This window comes from Stenella coeruleoalba (genome assembly GCF_951394435.1).
Source record: "Stenella coeruleoalba genome assembly, chromosome: 1".
Lineage (NCBI taxonomy): Eukaryota > Metazoa > Chordata > Mammalia > Artiodactyla > Delphinidae > Stenella > Stenella coeruleoalba.
In genome coordinates, this window is record NC_137169.1 from 15771998 (window position 1) to 15791828 (window position 19831).

Sequence of the window (19831 nt, forward strand, 5' to 3'; positions counted from 1 at the left end):
GGTAGTTCAACCTCCACCGCTGGTTGTGGGCCTCTTGTGGGGGGCCTGGAGGCGGGCATTGGTTTCTTGGTCAGATAAGAAGCCCCAGAGTCTGGGGGCAGCCACCAGCATGCTGGCCACAGATCTGGGTCAGTCTCCCCTCATTGGGCTCCTCCTTGGACTTTTATTTTTTGGCCACGCCGTGCAGCATGCGGGATCTTAGTTCCCTGACCAGGGATGGAACCCAGGCCCCCCGCATTGGGAGTGAGGAGTCTTAACCACTGAACCACCGGGGAAGTCCCTCCTCCTTGGACTTGACCTGGCCCATCCAGGATTCGGAGAGTCCCAGAGGGGAGACATAAGCAAGCCTTGCCCAAAGGTCCCGGACCTGGTCCAGCCTCGCCACCACCTGGCTGTCCAGTTCTGGCAGGTCACTTGAACTCGCTGGGCTCCCCAAAGGGTCAGCCATGTTGTGCCTATCTTTTTTTTTTTTTTTTTTTTTTTTGCGGTACACGGGCATCTCACTGTTGTGGCCTCTCCCGTTGAGGAGCACAGGCTCTGGACGCGCAGGCTCAGCGGCCATGGCTCACGGGCCCAGCCGCTCTGCAGCATGTGGGATCCTCCCGGACCGGGGCACAAACCCGTGTCCCCAGCATCGTCAGGCGGACTCTCAACCACTGCGCCACCAGGGAAGCCCCATTCTGTCTATCTTGATAGAGCCCTCAAAGCATCTAATTCTGCTTCACCCAGCTGGGAAATGATGTCCTTTCATTCCGATTCTAGCCTTTCAGGAGACTGAGGACAATTGACGAGGTGAGCAATGCTCAGTGACCAGTTGGGCCAGCCCTAGTTTTTTCCGTCTTGAGTCCATTTTGCAACCCCCAGGTCATATTCCTCATCCTTTCTCGGAATCCCAATGGCACGAAAGAGCTCACACGTCGAGCCCCTACTATGCGCTGACCCTCTGCTCAGCAGCTCACCCTTGTTACCCTCTTCAATCCTCACAACAACATTCTGAGGTCATATCATCGATCTTTGGACACCTCCACACCAGACCCCTTTCAGAGGGGGACAAGGTCCCAGAATCTGAGCCCATCGCATGTTTGCGATGCAGGAACCTGATGTCACACGGATCTGGGCTCAACTCCAGGTTTGGCCCAGCTCCCTGCAGTTGAAGCTTGGGCACGTTAATTACCCTCTGTAAACCTCCCTTCCCACGTCGGTAAACTGAGGATAATAATATGGGTATCCCCAACTTTCTCTGAGTTCAAGTCGGAAAGAAATCCGATTTTCACTTTTACCAAAAAAGCCTTTATCGTACTAATGTCAGTCTTTCATAAAAGCAAAGTGGAATCAAGATTTTGGAAAGCAGGGGATACTCTTCCCTTTATGCCATTTCAGCTTTTACAAAACACTCGCTCTGCTTTCTGATAGTGGGGGAAACCTGTATCTACCTAACGAGGTGACTGGGAGTATTAAATGGGATAACATGCCTAAAGCAGTGAGTAAACAGTAAGTGCTCAAAAAATGATCACTATTACCTTTTAAGCTTGAAAGTCCCTTAGAATTTTTCAAAATAATTTTTTAGAAGTGGAACCCTTTTTTCAAATGAAATCCGTCACCAAATTCCATCTATTTCAACAGATGTAAGTGGCACTGCCCCAGAGAAGGCCTCCCCTCCCCTTGCGCGGTGCGGGTAGGCCCAGTAACCCCTCCCCTGCCTCACAGACTCTGAGACTACTCCAAAATTCAAGTTCAAAACTCCCCATTCAAGTCTGAACCAGCGCCTGTGTCCTCAGGACCCTTCCCCATATTTCTGAGGGAGCACCCCCAATGCCAACCTCCCCCTCTAGCTGCCCCCACACACCTCTGCCGGGGCTGCACCCACCTCCAGCTTCTGCTTGGTGTCAGTACCCAGCAGGTCACGGACGTCTTCATTGTAGATCTCCAGGTAGGAGGCCCGGACCAGGAACTTGGTGTTCTCTGCACACTGCAGGGAGAGCAAAGATACCTGAGCACCCGCTGCCTGGACATCACAAAAGGACATCATGGCAGGAGGTGTCCCCAACCTCACCTGACCCTGCCTGCCTGGCCAGCTCTCCCCTCCTCTCCGGCTTCTCAGAGGGGCATCATTTTCCTACTGCCATGGACCCATGCTCTCTCTACAAGCCTCATGGGAAAGGAAATGGGAGAGGCCTCCCCACTGTTCAGGTAGAGAGACCAAGGCCACGGGGAAGGCCTGGACCAAGCACTGGCCCTGGGCTAATCCCTGGCAGTTCTTCCAGTTGCCTGATGTTGCTGTGGGTCATCAAAATGAGTCCCAGGTGTAGTACAGTGGGCTCTGCAGCTGACTCGTCCCTGCTCTGCCATTTCCCAGATGCAGGAATCTCTGCGCATTCATGAGTGGTCAGCAGGGCACGTCTCACCTGCAGCCTGGACACTGGGATAACTGGTCTGGGCCCAGCCCATAAGGGCTCCAAGCCTTGGCTTCCCCATCTCAAAAATGAGGATAACAGCTACCTCCTGGGCCAGGGTGGTAGTGAGATAATTATGCAAAGGGCTTTGCACAATGCTTGGCCTGTAGCAGCTGCTCAATTAAAAAAGGAAGCTATGATTGTTTACAGCCATTTCTTGGGCCAGCACTCTGGGTCATCATATCCATGTGAAGTGTTATACGAAATGTTAAAATCCAAAAATGGCAGGAGGAAAACAGAGCAGGTCGAATTTTCTCAGCTTTAAGTTCTCCCATCACCTCTTCAGAAACCAGAGCCTGCGCCTGTCTGCTCATCTGTGCCGCGTCAAGGCCGCTCTGACCGCATCCCACAACCGCTGCCCAGGTCAAAAGTGCTCTGGGATCATTCACGGTAACGCCTGGGGAGCCCAACCCTGCCCCTTCCATCCCCCAGGCCCGTACCTGGACGCTCTCGAAAATGTGCTCGAAGGCCCTAGGGATGATGCCTCTTTGGCAGGGTGGGTCAGGCAGGCCCTGCATGGTGAAGGACTTCCCGCTGCCTGTCTGGCCGTAGGCAAAGATGGTGCCGTTGTAGCCCTCGGTGACGCCCTGTGTGGGAGGACACAGCCCAGGGCTCAGCTGGCCAAGCTCAGCCAGGCTTGGGGCCAGGCCCGGGGCTGCAGGGCTGCCTCCTGACTCACAGACTTAGGGCCCCTCCCTGGCTCTCCCACCACGGTGGCACAGGGCTGGGGGAGGGCAGTGCAGAGATGAACGCGGCACAGCTCTGTCCTCAAGGGGGTCACTGCGCGGTGGGGTGGGAGACTGTCCCTGTGTATGGCTAAGAGCCTGGCCGCCATCCTTTACTGACTGTGCCCTTGGCCTGTCCTTATTCAGGCACATGGAGCCTCAGCTTCCTCACCTGTAACAAAGGGTAAGAACAGCACCTCCCCTGAGGCTGTCGGGAGCTGTACACAGGAATTATTTCACGTGCTGGCACACGAAGTGCTGGCACACAGAGGTAGGTGCTCCCTAAATGTCTGCCTGGAATGTGCGGGAGGCAAGACATACACACGTGATCCTCATATGAGGCGGAGGTGCATGTAATGATGGCGTACAGGACGGGCAAGGAGAGGGAGTGCCAAGAGGGGGAGACAGAAGGTGCAGGAAGCGCCAGGCAAAGCTTCCTGGGCAGGTGGAGGAGAAAGGGGGAGCAGAAAGGGTGGCTTGGATTTTAACAGGTGACAGGAAGAGGAAGGCATTCTAGGCTGAGAGGACAGCCTGAGCAAAGACCAGAGAGGTGAGAGGCTGAGAGCAGGTGGAACTTGGGCGAGGGGGATGGAGACGAATCTGGGAAGAAGCAGGAGGCAAACCAGGTGGCATACCCAAGGGCATCCTTCATTCACTGATGCGATTGTTCTTTCCATAGGTACCGACTCTCTCCTCTGAGAGGGACTGGCTGGTGACAGAGCCATGAACCAAGAAGACACCCTAGTCCCTGCCCTCACTCAGCTCATGAGATCACAAATTCTAGAACTTAGTATGGGGGCAGGGGAATCCTGTGTTAGAATGTGGGCCCAGAGAGCTGTGCCCAGGCCCCCAGGGCCCAGGGGGCATTTGTGCCCGTTTCCACTGCAAAGGCACATCCTGTAGGGACTTCCCTGGTGGTCCAGTGGGTAAGACTCCATGCTCCCAGTGCAGGGGGCCCAGGTTCGATCCCTGGTCGGGGAACTAGATCCCACAGGCATGCCGCAACAACGATCCCGGGTACTGCAACTAAGACCCGATGCAGCCGAAATTTTTTAATTAAAAATATTAAAGAAAGGGCTTCCCTGGTGGTGCAGTGGTTAAGGGTTCGCCTGCCAATGCAGGGGACGTGGGTTCATGCCCCGGTCCGGGAAGATCCCACATGCCGTGGACAGGCTGGGCCCGTGAGCCACAACGTCTGGAGCCTGTGCTCCGCAACAAGAGAAGCTGCTACAGTGAGAGGCCCGCACACCGCGATGAAGAGTGGCCCCCGCTCGCCGCAACTGGAGAAAGCCCTTGCACTGCACAGAAACGAAGACCCAACACAGCCAAAAATAAATAAATAAATAAAAAATTTAGCTACCTTTCTAAAAAAATACATTAAAAAAAAGAAAGAAAGACCCATCCTGTAGACTATTGCGGGGCTCGGGATCCCCAGGGACTGCTGGGGAAGGAAGACTGGAAGTCACGATCCGCAGCTCATCAGAGGGCCAGGTGCTACACACCAGGATGAGGCCCCTGAGGTGTGGGAGAGCCGTGGCAGACCAGTCACCCAACCAGGAGCCTCAGAGGCAGGGCACGCGAAGCCCCAGGGACAACACGGTACAGTGCCCGGACCATCAATGTCACCCAGACCTGACAAGGGATTCTATATCAAAATAAATATTTTATATGCACTGTCCAGTAGGGCAGCCACCAGCCACACCAGAAGTGCGCCTGATGCGACTGAGGAACTGAATTTATGTTAATTTACATTTAAAAACTGAAGCAGTGTAAAATATTTTCCCATCAAACACAACTTTATTTTTTTGTGTTTCATTTCATTTGAACTATGGACACTTAAACGCCTGAACTGAGATGTGCGATAAGTATGAAACACACACCCGATTTCGAAGACTTAGTATGAAGAAACAATGTAAACTATCTCCCTAATAGCTACTATACCATGATAGTATCTATTATTATGTTTTATTGAAATGATAATATTTTGGATACTATTGGGTCAAATAAAATGGATTATTAAAATTAATTTCAGGGACTTACCTGGTGGTGCAGTGGTTAAGAATCTGCCTGCCAATGCAGGGGACATGGGCTCGATCTCTGGTCCAGGAAGATCCCACATGCCAAGGAGCAAATAAGCCTGTGCACCACAACTACTGAGCCTGCGCTCTAGAGCCCACGAGCCACAAATACTGAGCCTGCATGCCACAACTAGTGAAGCCCGCACGCGTAGAGCCCGTGCTCCACAACAAGAGAAGCCACCGCAATGAGAAGCCCGCGCACCGCAGTGAAGAGCAGCCCCCGCTCGCCGCAATTGGAGAAAGCCCGCGCGCAGCAACGAAGACCCAACACAGGCAAAAATAAATAAATAAATAAATTTATATTAAAAAAAATCAAATAAAACTGAAATTCAGTTCCTCAAAAGCAATAGCCTCATGTCAAGTGCTCACTTGCCACATATGGCTGGTAGTCCCTAACTGGACAGCCCAGATACGGAACATTTCCACCACTGCAGAAAGTTCTGCAGAACCACGCTGCTGTGAAGTAGAAGACAACTTTACATGCATTAAGGCAAAACATAAGATTTCAGAAACGCTTCACCCATCAACTGATACCTCCAGACCCACCAGAGACGTGCGCACACACGGAGCAGGTGCTAAATGCCAGCCACTGTCCACCCCGGGTTCTGCCACGTTCCCCGTATTATTATTTACTAAATGATTTTCATGAAATCAAACTGTTAATTGACTCTCCTGTTAACTTGATGTCATCCTCAGCAATAATTCCCGGAAGCTGCATTACAGGCTGGACATGCTAAATATTTCTTCTACTTCCCATTAAAATCAACGCGTAACTATTGAAGTTGAAATAACAGCATCTGTGCTAAATTGCCTCACGTCCCCTTTCTGTCCTCTCCCAAACGAACAGTTTTGTGTTCCGTCCAGGGGCCAAATTCTACTGCATCGATGTCTCTGGACACCAGGCCCGTCCTCAGTCTGTCCTGGTAGAAGCCATGGGACCTGGTCCCCGCGTGGGTTGGGTGGTGGGTCATCAGAGGGGACTCTAAGGTCATGGGTGTGAAGCGGGGAGGACGGGGAGATGGCAAAGCCACTGGCTGGGAAAGAACCCACAGACCAGGCAGCGGGCCAGGTGTGGAGGCGAGGAGCTCAGGGTAGGACATGCTGAGTCGGCTGAAAGGTGGGTCTGAGGTGGACAGCTCCCAGGACAGTGGAAGAGGTCACCCAGTGACAGAGGAGATCAGGAACAGAGCCTGGATTTAAGGGTGGGGGTGGGGGTGGGGAAGGGAAGGGTCAGTCCGAAGTGCTGGGGGCTTCGTGCAGTAGGAACTGAAGGGAAGGGCCTGGGCAGGAGGCTGCCTGGAGGTGGTCAGAGCCCAGCAGGACAGACACACAGCCGCCTGGCCTAAGGATGCAGCTACTCCTGGCTCCAAGTTGCTGAACCATGCTTTGCATATGATTCACATGCCGCTCATTTAATAGAGGCAGCAGGATGGGGCATGGGGACCTGGCACTGCGCTGGGGATCAAAACCACCAGTAACTCATTCTGTGACATTCAAGGTCTCCGTTTCCTCACCAGGAATGATGCCTCCAGCTCTACATATGTCTGGTGAAGATCAAATGCTACATGCTGGTCTCCACCTGAAAGGCCCTTTCCTCCACCTTCTTGCCTGGCTGACTCCTCTCATCCCGGTCTCAGCTTAGATCTCACCACTTCCAGGAAGTCCTCCCTGCTTTCCCATCCCCTCCAAGCCCAGGTTTGCTAGCCTTCTCTATGCTGCCAAAAAGTCCCCCAGGATTCTCCTCCCACTCATCACCCTGGCTTGTAGCTACTAGATTAGCTGCTCCCCCACCTGATCATGAGCTGGCTGAGGGCGGCGCTCCCCACGCCTAGGATGGGGCCTGGTATGAGAACACTATTTGTTAGCTGAATGAATGAATGAAAAGGAACATATGTCATGTTGAGTTTGAGGCTCTGTGGGATGACTGGAGGTAGGGGTCTGACAGAATCCCCTGTAGCAGTGAACTCGGGACAGAAGTGAGAGCTGGAGATCTGAGGTAGCCACTGTCTCCTTAGGTCTCCCCCTCTGGGCCGGGGCTTCCTGGGAACCTTAACCAAGGGAGGCTTGCTCAGGGGAATTATTTCCACGATGCGGAGGGGAACCCATGAGCAAGGCTGAGGCCCTGGAGAAGGCAAAGCCAAGGAGAACTCAATCTCGGAATCTTCCAGTCTCTGAGGGGCGACCCTGGACGTGGAAGCAGAGGGGCCCTGGGGACAGAGCTACAGCAGGTTGCTGGAAGCATCAGGGTGGCTGACTCTGACTCACCGTGCAGAATGGTCTTCTAGGAGCTAAGAAGCCAAGGTGGAGCAGGCAGCTCTGGGAAGAGAGAGCTCCTGCCATCCAAGGACCATTCAAGGTGGACATTCAAGGACCCGGGGTAGGGGGGCGGCTGGACCAGAGGACCGATTCTGGTCCCTTCCAGCCTGGGAGTCCAGGATGGTAGGACAGCCTGGCCATCCCCAGAGCGTGGTACCGCCCTCTGGGGAGAGCTGCCCTCTTTCCCTGGGCATCTTCTACAGTCACGCCCTCACCACTGGGGGGCTCTGGGTTCCAGAACACTTCCGCCCTCACAGGCGGTTTTGACTGTGGCCAAAGGAGGTGCTCTGGGGGATGCTAACTGGCCTGCCGGCCAAAACAAAAAGGTTCCACAGGCAAATACCTTTTGGAAATGCTGGGTTAAATAAGCCAAACTATTTTCTCCACCGCAAGACTCCCCAGAGCCTCAAGTACCCTAATGTGCAGCTTCAAGTGAGGGAGGGTGTATGCAGCACTTCCCAAACTTTTCCTTTTTTCCTGAAACAACCTGTGACATCTCACTTCACTAGCGATTCGATGCACAGCTGGGGAGATGGTGGTAGCAAGGAAAGAGCCCTTGGGCCAGGAGTAGCTCCAGCCCCACCTCCGCCAGAAACTCACTGTGGGAGCTTGCCATGTTTCCTCCCTATGGGCCTCAGTCTCCCCATCTGTGAAATGTGAACCTCCCTGTCATGCAGCGCCAAGGAGCTACCTAGTGTGAGAGTGTGAAAAAAAGTAAAAGCCCTATAAGGGGCAGAAACTGTTGTGGCCTCGCTGTTCTTCAACCGCCAAGGAGGAAGGTAAGTCAGACCAAAGGTAAAGGGTTTCCAGTTCTCCAGGACCAAGGCCAGGCCAGCAGCCTTCTCTCTGCAGAAGCAGGGAACTAGTGAGGGGGCGGAGGAGAAAGGAGAGGGGGAGGGGGAGGGGGAGGAGACCTGGGGCTCTTAAGAGGAGGAGGCTGGGGAAGTGGCTGGAGCTTTTAGAGAAGTCCTGAAGGTGTTGGGTGAGGGTGGAGGGCAAGTGGTCTTGGGGGCTGGAGTTCCTGTGGGAAGCAGGCTGGAAGGATGGGGGTGAGGACCAGCCTTGGCACCGGGGGCAGTGGAGACATTGTAGACGGGTTCCAGCTGTCTGCTGACAGAAGTCTTCAGACTAACCTGCTGCTGTCCACCCGCGCCCCTCCAGAAGGGCCTTCCCGCCCTGCTTGCGGGCAGGGCAGTCCCTCAGGATTCCTCCGAGTGGTTCCAGGTCCCCCAGGTCCTGCCCAGCGGGTCCTCGGAGGCGGCCTCGCGGGCATCCTCACCTCCACCAGTGGGTAGGCGATTTCGTTGTAGATCTGCTCGGTAAAGTGGTCCACGTAGTAGGCGCCGTCGAAAGTGAACTGCTTGGGGGGCTGGTCGACGGCGCCCGGGTTCTGGATGAAGCACTGGCCGCGCGCGGAGTCCACCGTCACCACAGGCTGGCAGTTCAGCTCCAACTCCCGCTGGTTCATGGGGCGGCAGCGCACCACCACCTTCACCGACTCCGAAGCCATGGCGCCGCGGCAGGGGTCCCCGGGGTGCGGCCCGACGTGGACGCCGCGACCAGGACACAGTACCTCGGGGCGGGAGCCGCCGGGGCGCCGGGGCCGGGGGGCGGGGCCTCGCGGGCGGGGTTGGGGCGGCGGCGGGGCGACCGGACTCCTTGGGGGACGCCTCGATAGGAAGGTAGGGGCCGCGGGGGAGTCTCAGGACCCGAGCCGGAGCCGCCGCCTCCTCCCGCTCCCGGGCTCGCCCGTCCCTGAGGCCCAGACCGGGCGCGGGCAGTGGGGCATCAGCGCTGCAGGCGCCGCCGCAAGACCAGAGTCCCCGGAGCCGCCCCAGCCGCCCGCTAGCACGGACGCCGCCACGGCGTTCGCGGTTGCTGGGCAACGCCCCTGGCGTCACAGCCCGTGCCTCCCGAACTTCCGCGCGTTCTCCGCGCCCGGCAGGCCCCGAGAGCAACCTCCGGCTGGAGGCCGGCGCGCGGGGGCGGCCGTCGGGGAGGACCGGCACTGGCTTTGCTGGAGCATCTGCCGGCTCGGTGCCAGATGCTGCACAGCCGTTTTCTTCTCCAGTCCCCACAGTCCCAGTCCAGAGAGGTTAAGCAGCTTGCCCGAGGTGGCCCAGGGGAGGCCAGGCTTGACTGCACCTCGGAGAGAAATAGTAGAGGAGAGGCCTCATCCGGGGATTAGAGACCTACTGAGAAAGGCAACAGGACCTTGCTGCCCTTTATCCACATCCCTGTATTGACTCGGGAAGGCTGTCCCAGAGCCTATCACAGCCCCGGGGACAGAGCAAAGCTTCCCTCTAACGCTGCCCCTTGTTTTCATTAAGACTCAAGATTGAGAAACAAAACAAAAAACTTTGAAAGCTGGTCTTTTGGTTGGAGAGGCTACCTGGCCTCTCTCCCCACCCCCACCCCGAGCACAAGTCCCTCCAGAATAGCGGCCGTCACACCTCCTCTACGCTCCCCTTTGCACAGAAATTGTCAGCTACGTGCCTGCCGGGCACGGTGATAGATGCCGCGAGACAGCCCAGTCCCTGCCCTCCAGGTGCCCAGAGTCTAGTGGGGGAGGCTGACATTTGAAACAAATGTCCCACAAACAAAAATCCCATAAATAAGAGTGTTAACAAACTAAAGGACCAGTTTTATGGAATATCTAGCCAGGAAACCTCCCCCAGGCCGGGCAGGGGTCAGGGGGCAGTCAGGGCAGGCTTCCTGAGACTGAGAGATGGTAAGGTTGAGGAGTTAATCAGGTAAAGGAAGAAGAGGAAGACGAGGAGGCTTGTACAGGCTGTGCAAAGACCCTGTGGCACGTTGCAGGAGCAGAAGGAAAACCCGAGTGGCCAGAATATAAGGACTTGAGTCTTTTTCCCGTAGGAAATACCCACTGAAGGTTTTAAGCAGTAGAGTCATTGCTTGAATCTACCTACCCAATTCCTTCAAGACCTCCTGAGCCCCGGAGGACAGTATCTCTGTCTGGTTCATCATTCAGCAGCAGTGGAAGGTATGGTTGGCAAACAGAAGCGAAGCCGGCAAACCGGACAAAGACCTCGCCTTTCTAAGGAAAAGTCTGTACTATACAATCCGAAGAAATGCATTTTATTTATTTCAAGTCCACACAGTAAGGAGAGCTGGGCTACCCAGGGGGCACTGGTTGGAACAGAGAAAACTGTGGTCTATAATTGAGACATTGAGGCGTCTGCACATGTGGGTCAAAAACCTTTGTACTGTGTGATCCATAAATGCTGTGTGAAGGAATGTTAAAGTGCTTTGGGACCATTCCTGACACCTTGTCCACACAGATAACTTGTGCAACAAAATCCACCCCTTACAGAGGTTAAGACCAGTTATCAGGTCTTCTTAAATGTGTGTGACTCCAGGGCTGTAATCCTGGGCCCCATGTCACCAAACCCCTCTCCTTGCCAGGGAAATGGGAGCCTGGGGCCTCCCACGAGGGACCAGGGCTTTGCCCAGGGAGGAGATGGGTTCTGGTAGTAATGGCCGTAAAATGAGGCTGGGTTCCCACTCACATTCAGTATAAAATCAGTACTGTGGTTCCAGTGAAAAGAGCCCCCAAAGGACAGCCTCCTCCTATCCCTTGTGACAAGAGTGACTAGGCCCCAGCCAAGACCATTTGCTGAGCCGGAGGTTGTAAGCTGGGAACACCAGGCCTGAGCTTCTGAGGCTCCTCCCTTCTTTTTATTCCGTTGGGGTTGCCCTCTTCCTTCCAGGAGTCAGAAGTCTGTTACTTTCAAGATGCTGAGCGGTCACATTCCCTCCCCAGATGGGGGAGAGGGCAGCCCCCAGACTCATGACTTGGCCTCTGCCTCAGGAACAGAAGTTCATCCAAAGTGAACTTGCTCCCTATCTTAATCTGGTAGATTCATGCCTGTCTGTCAAGTTTACTTATACAGGGGAATACCCAGATCCGTCGTCAGTCACCGCAGGGCCATTGCCTTAGACTAGCGTTATTTCCCTGGATGGACCCCCACTGCCGCTGAGGCCAAGTACCCTCTGGCAGGGCCCACATCAGTTCTATCTTTGGATGATTCCTCCCTGACCCCCATCCCCAAGGGGACTGGCCTAGTGAAGTGGCCCCTGACAGATGCCCATTAAGGGAAATGCCACCATTGGGGGGCTTCCCAGGCAGCCACCAAACCCAGTCTGGCCTGCAGGATGAGTGGAGCAGGACCCTGGTCACCCCTCTAAGCCTGCAGCTCACTGCTGGCCCCTCCCGGTCAAATGGCCAAAGAAAGTGAGCCTGCGGGGGGGCAGGGGTGTGTGGGCGGGGATGAGACTGGGACATCCCTTCCAAGTAAGCAGGAACCACAAGCCCGTGGATTTGAGTGGAGAAGAACCAGCCTTCCTAGTCTGAAGGTTCACTGAGATTCTCTGCCCTGTCGGCCCATTCACATCCCTCTCTGCACACAGGCGTCCACCTGCATTTGGGCTTTGGGTGGCACGGCTCTTTGTCCGTCCTGCCCTTTCTGCACCCTCTTAACCCCCACTCTTCAGAACTCAAGAGAAGACTCCTTTAGCCTCAAAGGACATGGGAAACAGGCCTCGCTCCGTCAGCCTGGATGCAGCCTCCAAGCTCCATCACGTCATCCCTGTTTCTCTCACGGAGAGGGTGGCTCGTCCCCATGCCTTCGCCCAAAGTGAGAACTCACTCCTGCCTCCCCAGATACCTCTCCCTCACACGCCTGGCTGCCTGGGTCAGGAGCTCTCTGGAGACGCCCAGTCAGGGCCCCAAGGCCTGGCCTCCTTAGGAGAGGGCTCCGCCTCTGCTGGAGCAAACCTTCCCGCCCACCTTGGAAAGCTCCCCACCTAGGAGTAAGGTGAAGCCCAGAGAAGACAAGCACCCAGGCACCCAGCAAGTCCACGGAAGCCTGGAGCTCTGCCTGCCCCTCCTGCAATCCTGGCAGGCCGTGTGAGAAGCCGCTGGCAACCCCCACTCTCGGGGCTCCGCCCACAGGCAGGGTAGTGATGGAAGACTGGTCCAAAGGGCAGTGACTGGATGGAACTGGTGCCCAGCGGGGTGACAGAAGGGCAGAGCAGAGCAGCCTGCTGAGGCCCAGGAGCCAGGGTGAGGCGGGGCCTCTTGGCGTGGGGCTCAGCGTCCTAGCCCAGGCCCTGCAGTTCTGCCTCGGACTTGGCATGGCCAAGGGGCCGGAGCGTCCGGGGAAGCCTGCCCTCGGGCCCGCAGTCCTGCTCCTCGTAGCCGGGGTTCAGGCGGCCCATGTCGAGGGAGCAGAAGAGGCTGCGCTCCGTCCCAGCGTGATGCTCCACCAGGGCCTCCAGGCTGGGGAACTCAGCCGGCAGGTGCTGGTGGGGGCGAGGAGGGGAAGGGACTTCAGCTCCAGCTCCCCCTTCCACACAACCGCCCCCTCACACAGGATCCTGCCCCAGGAGGGAGGAGGATATTCGAGCCCAGAGAGGACACTGTCCTGCTCACAGCAGAACCACACCCCGGTTCCCTCCCTTTCTCTCCTCCCAGCCTGGACAGGACTGAGGCACTCGGCGTGGAAGTAAGGCCACACATTTAAAAAGTCCTTCCTGCCCACCCCTGTCCCTGGAAACCTGTGATCAGGCCAAGACTCCAGACCTAGAGACTCGGAGGCTGTGTGAGCTTACGCAAGCCTCTACCCTCTCTGATCAGTTTCCTCTACTGCTAAAAGATGAGTTAGGGTGTGGGAAAGCGTGACTTTTTAAAAGCCGGGATTTCTGTAAAAATGTGAGGCATGACCCTAGCCCAAGACTCTACCTCCCCGGAGCGAGAGAACTTAGGGTGGAGCCAGCAGAGCACAGGTGGAGCCAATAGGCCAGTGGGGGCGGGGCCAGAAGGGCCAAGGACGAAAGAGCTGGATGGAGAGTTAAATAAGGGGTGGGGCCAGAGAGAGCCAATGGGGGCCCGGGATGAGGGTGAGGCGGGCTCAGGCCCTCAGTGGTTAGAAAAGGGCGGGGCTGGAGGGCGAGGGGCAGGGCCAGGAGCACTGTTACCTCCACGCAGTAGCGGCCTAGGTGGTTCCGGAAGACCTGGTGGGGCACCACGCCGCACTGTGTCCTCACCGACAGGCACCACTGGCCACTGGTGCCTGGCTCAGGCCACAGCAGGAAGGCCCCAAGCACGTCTCTCCGCAGCAGGGCGAGGGCGCTGGGCCTGGGAGGGCAGAGGGGAGAGGCTGAGGGCGGGCCCCCTAGTCAGGACCCAGCCTCGGCTTGCTTAATGGCATCACAGCTCCACAGCACCGTAAACACAGTGCCTGCCCCAGAGTAGACCCGCAACGGAAGGAAGCTTTTAGCCTTCCCTTCTAAAAGGTTTCCAAGGGGGTCCTAATTGCTGACAACTTCAAGACCCAATCGGTAGAGAGCTGGCATTTAGGGAGCTGAACCCTGTGACAGGCCAGGCGCTGAAGGCTTTACCTGAATAACCTCATTTGATCCTCTCCACAGCCCTGCAATGAAGGTCCTTTTATTATCCCCACTTCACACTTGAGAAAACTGAGGCCCACGGTGGGGAAGCCCCTGGCCTGAGGTCCCGAGGTCAGGAGGCCTCCGCCCAAGTGCAGGGATGGACACGTCTCAGGGCCTCGGGGGAGCCCACAGCCTATTTCTCTGACGCCCCCCCAAAAGGGCTGGGCACCCCCTCCTACCTCGATATGCCAGTAAAAGCCCAGATGTTCTCCGTCAGGCTGCCCTCGCTCTCCACCAGGCATGAGGGGCCCCCAGGACCCCGGGGCCAGGCCTCCCACGCGTCAGGAACTATGGAGACCATCCAGGGCTCAGAGGAAGAGAGGTGGTCCCCTCCCGCGCCCAGCCCGGCCCACGCCCACAGGCCTCATCACCCCCGCCGCTCCCGGCCCAGTCTGCACACATCCTGCTTCCCCAGAGGCACAGCAGCGCCCAGGCACATCTCCAGGCACAGCCCCTCCCCAGTCACAGCACATCAGCAGCTACGCAGTCGCCTCTGCAAGCCCCTGGGCACGCAGCCCCTGCGCCCTCGCGCCCGCCCTCGCGTGGACACGAGGCCTCAGCACTCCCAGGCGCAGGCATCGACAGTCACGGCCCCGCAGACACGGACACTCAGGCCCACCCTCGCCGACTCGCGCAGCCGTGCCCGGCCACTCACAGGCCTCCCGAGCCGACAGCTGCAGCTGCGTCTCGTAGGTGCAGGCGCGGTAGGCCCCGGAGCGGATCACCTTGCTGCGGATGGCCTTCTTGCGCACCAGCGTGGGCGAGCAGTACGGGTTCCCCAGGCGGGCGTGGCGGGCGCCCCCGCGGCTTTCCGACTCCGGCGGCTCCTTCTAGGGCACCAAGAGGACCCCGCAGGGGCAGCCAGACTCAGGCCCAGCCATTAGCCCCTCCCACGGAAGTCCAGCACCCGCCCCTCTTGATCCCCAAACCTTCGCCCAGTTCCCTTGTCCATGGCCCACTCCCTGGCTGGGGTGCCGCGTACCCCACTGCCCCCAGGCACCCCTGCTGGCAGCCGCCCGAAGGAGACCAGTGCGTTAACGTGCTGTGAGAGCTGATCACGGCCGAGGGGTTCCCGTACTAGGCCAGGGGTGCCCCCAGGGCCCGACAGGGGCTTCAGGGGCACGTCCCCTACGGGTCCCGGGCAGGGCTCAGGCCGTGCCCGTTCCTCAGGGTGCTGCCAGAGGTGAGCGAGCTGGAAGGAGCGGCAGAGCAGCAGGTGCAGGATCTGGACCTGGGGAGGGAGAGGGAGGCGGGCTCAGCTTGGGGAGGTTTCCTGGGGGTCTCCTCAGGCGTCAACCCAGGCACCAGGGGGGCATGCAGCCCCTTGGCGTGGAATGCTCTTCCCCATTCTCCCTGGGAAAACTTCTTATCCCTCAAAACCTCACCACCATGCAGCATCCCCGACCAGCTTCCTCTATTCATTTAACAAATACCGAGCATCTACCTTGTTCCAGGCGTCATGCTTGGAGCTGCGACGACATGAGCTAAATGCACTCCCAGCCCTAGGTTTACTACCCTCACCCTGCGCATTGTACCCTCTTGGGGGAGTGGCTAAGAGCCCAGGCCCTGAAGTCACACAACCTGGGATCCAATCCTGTCTCTGTCACCTAGGAGCTGCTGTGTGACCCTGGGTACAGCATGGCATCTCTGCGCCTCAGCTTCCTCCTCCCCACCTCCCTGTGCCTCTTTAATGAAAACGGACCACAGAAGACCCCCTGGAGAAGCCCAGCACTCTGGGGCCCACACATTCCATCCGCGACACACATCACCCAGGCCCAGCACGTTGGAACTGTGAGCTCCAGAAGATCAAGGGCCACGTGTCAGCCACCTGTCACTCCAGTGGCCGGCACAGGGCTTGACATACAGGGGTGACGGCAAATGCTTGCTGCGCGGAACCAAGCCCAGCCTCTGCTCGCCAAACAGTTGGCTGCCGAGGCTCCCCTGCTCATGGCGGCCACACTGGCTTTGCCTTTCGGGATCTACCCGCCCACCCACTCTCCCCACGGGGCCAAGCACCAGAACAGTTCAAGACCCGGACCCAGGCTCTGCTCTCAAAGGATTCCCGTGACTGCAGTTAGGGACAGACCGATGACAGAGTGCAGTGCGTGTCACAGGACCGCAGAAAGTGTGGGGGGCGGTCTGGAGGATTCAAGGTGGGCTCCACAGACACACGGGCTGAGCCTCAAAGGGCGAGTTGGAATTTGCCAGGATGAGAAGGGGAAGGGGTTGCAGGCAGAGAGAACAGCAAGGGCAAAGGCCTGGCAGTGTGACCCTCCGATCTCTAAGGGTCCCCACCTCCAAGCTCGGGGAACGCTGAGGCCACTGACTCGCTTTGAGGGCGTCCTCAGAGGGCAGCGCCACAGCAGGAGCCGGGGTGGCAAGGGGTGCATGCCTGGAGGGGCGCAGGCCAGCGTGGCTGAGCCGTCCAGGGCCTCGGTCCCTGGAACCCACACTGATGCACAGCAACCCCCCCCCCCCGAGTGCTGCGCCCCCTGCCCTGGGCCCCAGGTACCTCTCCAGGCTGGCTGCCCACAAAGAGGTGGCAGAAGAGCTTGCTGGCCGGGCTCCGGGGATTTCGGGCCATGAAGGCGAACTGGCAGTCGGCTGGGCACCAGGTGGAGTAGAGTATGCGCCTCAGGGCGTGAGCCATCAGGAGCACCTGGGGGTGCAGCAGGCACAGCGGCCTCCATCAGACCCACCGCGGGGTCTGCAGCTGCCAGCCCAGCGCGTGCCAGCCCCGAGGGCCCCGCACACCCGCTGGCAGGCCTCCCGGGCCTGCTCTCCAGCCTGCACGCCCAGCTTCGGGCCCACCCTGCTCCTGGGGTGAAGAACTCTGCCCTCCTTCCAGGCCTGCCCAAACCACGCTTCACATGGGAACCCTCATCCTTCACAGGGAACCTGAGCTCGGGTCCCTTGCTCCCTGCTGCCGACCTGCTGGCTGGGGTGGTCATGCCAAGCTACGGAGCTGAGGGGCAGAGGGTTCACGGCCTGCGGGTCACGGGGACAGGCGGTTGTGGCCAGCCCTGGGCTTGCACGCCTGGTCTCTGGAGTCAGGTGACAGGGGTTCAAATCCTGGCTCTGCCACTCACTCTCCGGGTGACTTGGGCCGGTGAGGGCAGCTCTCTGCGTCCTTGTTGTGACAAGTGGGGCTGGGGGGTGAGCGAGACCTCATGCAGGTGGCACAGGCCCTGAACCCAGGGCCCCGCCATGCACAGCTCTGCACCCATTTACACCAGTCCTAGGTGAGTGGTGCCGGAGTCGTGGGTCTCACAGTCTGGCACGCGGTTTAGTGTTCATCAGACACTGGTTTGCACCAAGAGGAGGATGGCAGGCCAAGCAGGGGCTCCCAACTGGCCTCCAGCCTGCCTGGCCCTGTTCCACAGTCATGAGAGGCTAGCCACAGCCCACTGGCCAAGCCCGGGGACCCACAGAAACCTCATGGGGCTGGTTGGTCCTGATGCTCAGGCCAGGAGGTGGCCTCCGGAGATTCTGGTGGGCTGGCGGCCAGCGGGTGAGAGGGAGGAGAAACTGTCGTCCATGCTTGCCAGGGTGGGAGGGCCTTGGAGAGAGGACGTCCAAAGGCCCAGAGCAGGCTGGGCAGCGGGGAGGCTGGAGGGGCAGTGCAGGGCTGGGTGGAGGCGAGAGCATTCCCAGGGAGCAGGACACCTGTCCGGTCCTCACCTGCACCCACACGGGTTCCTACCTCACCCTCCCCGCTGTAGATCTTGAGGCCCTGAAGGCTGAATTTCAGGATGACAGCCTGGCGGCGGGGACAGTCCTGGGGGGGAGACAGTTGGTGGGGGGCAGACATTACCTTCCAGGCCCTGCCCAGCCCAGCCTCTGTACTAGTCCCCCTGGGCTGGTCAGCCAACTCCACCCCAGCGGCCAGGGGACTGAGCCCTGGACAGGGATCCCCCCCCAGGAGCCGGGGAAGTGTGGATGGCTCCTGGCAGACCAACCCCTGGGCCATGTTATGACCACCCCCCCATCTCTTCCACCTGTGGCTTCCACCTGTGGGGCACAGGTCATGACCACCCAAGGGAGGGGGCCCCCGGGGCTTCAGGGGCGTGGCTCCAGGAGCCCGGGTGTGGTCCTGACTGGGCCCATCTCTCAGAACGGCGTTGGTCCTGCCCCTCCCTGGGCCTCACTTGCTCCCTCTCTCTGAATGGAGGTTGGAACGGATCACAGGGTCTCGGGCCATTCCCAGGCCGACACCCCAAGGCTGTGATCCCCCGCAGGGAAGTGCGCTCCCCAGCCCCCAGCCCCTTACCTTCAGTGCCCACAGCTGCTGCTGCACCAGCCACGCGCTCTCCTGGGTGTCCAGGTCGTCCACGGGGAAGGAGCCCACGTACTGCTTGGGGGTGGGGTGGGGGGTGGGAGGGCGGCACGGGGAGTCAGGCCCATGGCTCCTGACCCCCGTCCTCCAAATCGCCCTCCACGCACGCACTCTGCTCTGTCGGGTAGGCTGTGGATGGTGACAGAGCGCGGACTCGGAGTCCAGGCTCTGCTACTCTCCCTGGTGAAGCCACTCGGCCCCTCTGCGGCACCATCGCCTCATCTGTGCACACACACTCCAGAGCTGGGGCCACCGAAATAGGCCCGTGACCCACGGCTCCTGTCCACCCCCAGGGCCTGCCACCCAGTCACGCCCATCGGAGCCCACCTCGTGGGGCAGCCCCACCCACCTGGGCAAACTTGGTGATGCACCTGGGCCGGTGAGGGGCAGGGCCGCAGTCGGAGGCTCTCCGGCCCCCCGCCCCAGCCTTCTGCATGGCCCCCAGGGTGCCCGGCTTCAGGGTCCGCAGGAGAGAAGGCTGCAAAGGGCAGGGGAGGAGGGCTGGTGCCCAGGCGGTCGAGCCTCAGAGCGCCCGTCAGAGGCCACCAAGCTCTTGCATCCAACAAACCCTGCCTGAGCACTGGCTGTGTGCCAGGCAGCACCCCGGGCGCTGGGACCCAGGGGACACACGGCCCTGACCCAAGTGACAAACTCCCTGCCTGCCCTCATGGAGCCGACAGTAAGCTAAATAATAAGTAAGATATGGAATATGCTAGATGGTGGTAAAGCAGAGAGGAGGAAATGAAGGGCAGGCTGGGGTCAACTACAGCCGAGCAGGCCTCGCTGAGGAGTGAGCTTCAGGAAGGAGCTGGAGGAAGGGGGTGCAGACATGTAACCAGCTTGTGCAAAGCGCCAGGGGACGGGGACAGCCTGGGAAGGCAGCACCCAAGAGGAGGGATGTGACAGCGGTGAGGACAGAGTCTGCACAGGCACGGAGGCGTGAAGGCAGCTGGGGCCCTGAGGCAGAACTCAGCAGAGCAGCCGCCGGGTTGGGATCGATTGGCCTTAAATGTCACACTGGCGCTCTGCCCTGTGGGCAGTGGGGAGCCACAGCAGGTTCCAGGGCAGGAGCTCTGGAGTCCACAGGGGCAGGGGGCACTGGATGGCCAAGGCTGCGTCAACGGGGCCCTGGCTCCTTCCGCCCAGCCTGACTCCAGCCCCTGCCAGAAGACCCCACCCCAACCAGACTGGACACTGATGCTGAGGCAGGGGGTGGGGAGGGTGGACAACTGCCCCGGGGGTGCTGAGGAGTCCTGCCCCAGCCCACCCCAGCCTCTGGTCTTTCCTGGGGCCCCTCTCCCAGATCCACCAGAGGGGGAAGAGGAGGAAAGCTGCCTTCTAGACCGTCCTCAAGAGCAGGGAGAGCACTTACTCCCCGTCAGAGCTCAGACCACAGCTGGTGCTCAGTGAACGTGGAATAAACTCGTCACAGACAGAATGGCTGAATGC

The 19831-nt window shown here is 58.8% G+C and overlaps 2 protein-coding genes across 5 annotated transcripts in view; both read right to left on the bottom strand.

The window, feature by feature from the left end:
- KIF17 (kinesin family member 17) overlaps window positions 1-9333 on the bottom strand; it is a 48513-nt gene extending 39180 nt beyond the window's left edge. For 2 of the 3 annotated variants that reach the window (XM_079936076.1, XM_079936075.1), the window contains exons 1-3: window positions 8852-9333; window positions 2894-3040; window positions 1868-1969 (exon numbers count right to left, since the gene is read on the bottom strand). In XM_079936076.1, coding sequence (XP_079792202.1) covers window positions 1868-1969; window positions 2894-3040; window positions 8852-9082 — 480 coding nt within the window. In that variant the 5' untranslated portion in view covers window positions 9083-9333. Of the gene's footprint in view, window positions 1-1867; window positions 1970-2893; window positions 3041-8705; window positions 8819-8851 lie in introns of those variants that run through there. The other variant, XM_079936077.1, reaches the window with a different exon arrangement.
- A 1395-nt stretch (window positions 9334-10728) lies between these two features.
- Window positions 10729-18917, bottom strand: SH2D5 (SH2 domain containing 5). Of its 2 annotated transcripts, none has more exons than XM_079940197.1 (9): window positions 18732-18917; window positions 18317-18397; window positions 17750-17824; window positions 16559-16705; window positions 15029-15277; window positions 14702-14876; window positions 14226-14334; window positions 13573-13732; window positions 10729-12897 (listed from the first exon to the last, which is right to left on the bottom strand). In XM_079940197.1, exons 1-9 carry the CDS (start codon window positions 18816-18818, stop codon window positions 12694-12696), a joined length of 1287 nt encoding a protein of 428 aa, XP_079796323.1. In that variant the 5' UTR covers window positions 18819-18917; the 3' UTR covers window positions 10729-12693. The 2 variants fall into 2 exon arrangements, with proteins under 2 accessions (XP_079796323.1, XP_079796324.1); XM_079940198.1 differs by having other exon boundaries at window positions 18317-18400.
- Between the last annotated feature and the right edge of the window lie 914 nt (window positions 18918-19831).

Bases quoted from the DNA above. Each gene is read 5' to 3' on its own strand.
- SH2D5 (XM_079940198.1), bottom strand. From the start codon at position 18,818: ATGCAGAAGGCTGGGGCGGGGGGCCGGAGAGCCTCCGACTGCGGCCCT. The intron at 14,877-15,028 runs GTACGCGGCACC...TTGGTGCCCTAG, and splicing joins GGGTGCCTGGGGGCAGTGGG to AAGGAGCCGCCGGAGTCGGA. The intron at 13,733-14,225 runs GTAGGAGGGGGT...CTGCCCTCCCAG, and splicing joins GCTTTTACTGGCATATCGAG to GCCCAGCGCCCTCGCCCTGC.